The 3,132-nt window shown below is 59.3% G+C and overlaps 1 protein-coding gene across 2 annotated transcripts in view; it reads left to right on the top strand.

The window, feature by feature from the left end:
* Window positions 1-1,280: 1,280 nt before the first annotated feature.
* The window catches only part of SHMT1 (serine hydroxymethyltransferase 1 (soluble)), a 4,031-nt gene continuing 2,179 nt past the window's right edge, over window positions 1,281-3,132 (top strand). For both annotated transcript variants that reach the window (XM_009580614.1, XM_009580613.1), the window contains exons 1-5: window positions 1,281-1,399; window positions 1,948-2,093; window positions 2,375-2,490; window positions 2,580-2,740; window positions 2,910-2,991. In XM_009580614.1, coding sequence (XP_009578909.1) covers window positions 1,298-1,399; window positions 1,948-2,093; window positions 2,375-2,490; window positions 2,580-2,740; window positions 2,910-2,991 — 607 coding nt within the window. In that variant the 5' untranslated portion in view covers window positions 1,281-1,297. The remainder of the gene's footprint in view (window positions 1,400-1,947; window positions 2,094-2,374; window positions 2,491-2,579; window positions 2,741-2,909; window positions 2,992-3,132) is intronic.

Raw genomic sequence — 3,132 nt, 5'->3', positions numbered from 1 at the left:
GAGGTGATGGAGGCGGAATACGGGGGGGTGCGGAGCCAGGCGGGGTTGGAGCCTCAGGGCTGGGGTTCATCCCTGCAGCAGGTGAACTGCCAGGGCCAGATCGGTGTCCTGCCATGAGGGTGGAAATGGGGGGCTCTGTCCCCCCTGACCCTTCTGCTGGTCTGCCAAAGGCGCTGGGTGTGAGTACTGCTGCAAGCTGTCCTGGAGGCACGCGCTAAACCCAGCTCAAAGCCAGAGCGCTGTGCCCTGCCCTTTCCCTTGCAGCCCTTTCCCCATCCCAGCCCAGCTTTTCTGACAGTGGGGATTCCCTCCCCGCCGGTGAGGTCCTGGGCTCGGGGAGGAGGGCGGCCGAGCGTCCCTGCCCAGCCAGGGCAGCGCGCAGCAGGCCCATGCTGAACGGTCTTTGGCAGCTTGGCACAAGCAAACTAAGGCGATTGCTTAATCTGCTCACAGCCTGTCGCTGGCCTTGCAGGGTTAATGGGTAAGAAGATGCACTGTTTTCAGCCAAAGCAGAAGCTGGGCCATCACGCCTGCCCAGGAGCTTGTGCTCTGCATTATAACGCGAGCAGCGGTTGCACTGGTGGGGTCAGAGGGCTGCTGCCAGACCTGGGCATCACGTGTGCCATGGAGTCAAGCTGAGGCAGAGCTGCTGCCTCTCGGGGCCCAGCTCCACAAGCCGTGCTTGCTTCAGTTAGGGTTTGGGGCAGGACTCCGACCTGCTGGGGGTTTGCCCTCATGGCTATGCACAAGGGAAAGCAGCCGAGAGGTTTAAGCGTGCTGGGGAATGCAACGCACATTAAAATTGAGGTCTGTGGGTATGAGCACTTCACTGCCTTTGAAATTAAACAGCAGTTTTAATAAGATACCCTTGTGTCCGTGAGAAGCCCTAAGACTCACGGATGTACAGGATCGAGAGGGAAAGGCATTGCTCGTGTTGCTGATCTGGTTTGGTCCATGCGTGGGTTCACCATGTCCCCAAGTGTCTGGCCAGGCACTGCAGAACTGAGTGGGGGGGATCCCAGGTGGGGTGGTGTTGGCAGAGTATCAGAAATGATCAAAGCACTATAATTAATGAACTGGTCTTAAATCTGGGGGGGAACCTTGAGAGTTGTTGGTGTTTTCCTCACCCAGTGGGCCCCAGCCCATGGCTGGTCCCTTTGCGTTTCCAGAGAAGATGTGGGATAGGAGCAGGCAGGGCACAGGGACACAGCGCGGAGGCACCCAGCCCTGCTGCCATGCCAGCCCATCCCACAAACTCCCCTCTCCACTGGCAGGTGACCTTGGACGCAGCAGGAGGATGGCAAACTCAACGCAGGGCGACGGGGGTCTCCCCAGCGCGGAGCTCTGGGCCTCCCATAACAAGATGGTAATAGAGCCGCTTGACAGCAATGACCCGGAGGTGAGAGCCCCTTCCTGGCCCCTGCCCAGCAGCCGCTTCATTCATCCCTTGGACAGCCACGGGGATGCTGACCTCCTCGAGCCAGGGATGCAGCAGGGAAATAGTCCAAGGCTGAGCTGGTGGGACCCATCCATCCGCCGTGCCCCCTCTGCCTGCAGTGGGAGGTGGAGAGAGGGCATCCTCCAACCATCTGCAGCTAACATGGTCATAACATCGCACCTATTGCTCATACCCTCTCTGCTTGAAGCTCTAAAGTCCACACCAGAGCAGCTGGCCCACCAGGCCATGTGGCAGTTGCCCTTGACTTTCTAGCCCAAATGACAGGTGAATTATCTGGCAGGTAGAAACCCAAAATATGGCCTGTGACCAGACATATGAACTGTTTGAGATCAGCTGTACCAAGAAGGAATCTCGTCTCCCTTCTTCAGCACCTTTCCAGGCCCCTCTCCAGCGCCCTGTGCCCTCTGAGGGTGCATCCCCTACCGCAGAGCATCCAGGTCTCCGTGCAGAGCTGGCACGGGTGAAGCTGTTTCTCTCCCCTCCCAAAGGTGCACAGCATCATCAAGAAGGAGAAGCAGCGGCAGAGGCTGGGGCTGGAGTTAATCGCGTCAGAGAACTTTGCGAGCCGAGCGGTCCTGGAGGCCCTGGGATCCTGCATGAACAACAAATACTCCGAGGGCTACCCAGGACAGAGGTACGGGGCTGGGGCAGAGTCCCACCCAACCCAAACCCTCGCAGGGAGGGGAGAGGAACCACTCACGCTGCCAGACCTCACCTCTGGGAAGGAAGCGATGTCCTGGTGCTGGCAGTCAAGCTCCTCCAGGGCAGGATCTGACCCTCTCAGCTTCTGTCCTTGGCCACGCATGGGACAACAGGGTCACGTCTGCTGCAGCTGCTCTCCCGGTGGCATCACCGGGTTCTCCACAGCTTGGTCACAGGGTTTTGTTTAACCCCTGCCCCATCCTTTACTGGCAGGTACTACGGTGGGACGGAGTTTGTAGACGAGCTGGAAAGGCTGTGCCAGAAGCGAGCCCTGCAGGCGTACCGGCTCGACCCCCAGAAGTGGGGCGTCAACGTCCAGCCCTACTCAGGTAACAGGGTGCTCAGGAGAGCCAGGCCGGCTGCACCGGCCTCCGCACACCCCGGCCCCCGTAACCGGCCTGATGTGCTCTCGCTGCAGGGTCACCCGCGAACTTTGCGGTGTACACGGCTCTGGTGGAGCCCCACGGCAGGATCATGGGGCTGGACCTGCCCGATGGGGGCCACCTCACCCATGGGTTCATGACAGACAAGAAGAAGATCTCTGCCACCTCTGTCTTCTTCGAGTCCATGCCCTACAAGGTACAGAGAGCTGCTCCAGCCGGATCCAGGATGCGGTAGTCATAAGTGTTGGTGCCTCTTAAAGTTAAAAGTACTGGCGTCAGGCTCCCGGCACCCTCTCCTGCAGGACAGTGCTGTGGCTGATCTTCACCCATACCGAGGTGGCTGAACCTTCCTCTTCCTATCCCAGGTCAACCCCAAGACCGGTTACATTGACTACAACCAGCTGGAGGAGAACGCCCGCCTCTTCCACCCCAAGCTGATCATAGCAGGTAAGGATCAAACCCTTACCGACCTCCCTGGTGACACACCCTGCGAGGTGTGTCACCTGGAAAGCTAGCACCCTGGAAAGCCTGCGGATGCTGCCGTGCCAGGAGGAGACCTCTAACACATCTATGCTGGCAGCAGCTTGT

Source organism: Fulmarus glacialis, unplaced genomic scaffold (genome assembly GCF_000690835.1).
Source record: "Fulmarus glacialis isolate BGI_N327 unplaced genomic scaffold, ASM69083v1 scaffold11396, whole genome shotgun sequence".
In the NCBI taxonomy this organism is placed as follows: domain Eukaryota; kingdom Metazoa; phylum Chordata; class Aves; order Procellariiformes; family Procellariidae; genus Fulmarus; species Fulmarus glacialis.
This window is presented reverse-complemented; position numbering and strand designations above follow the sequence as displayed.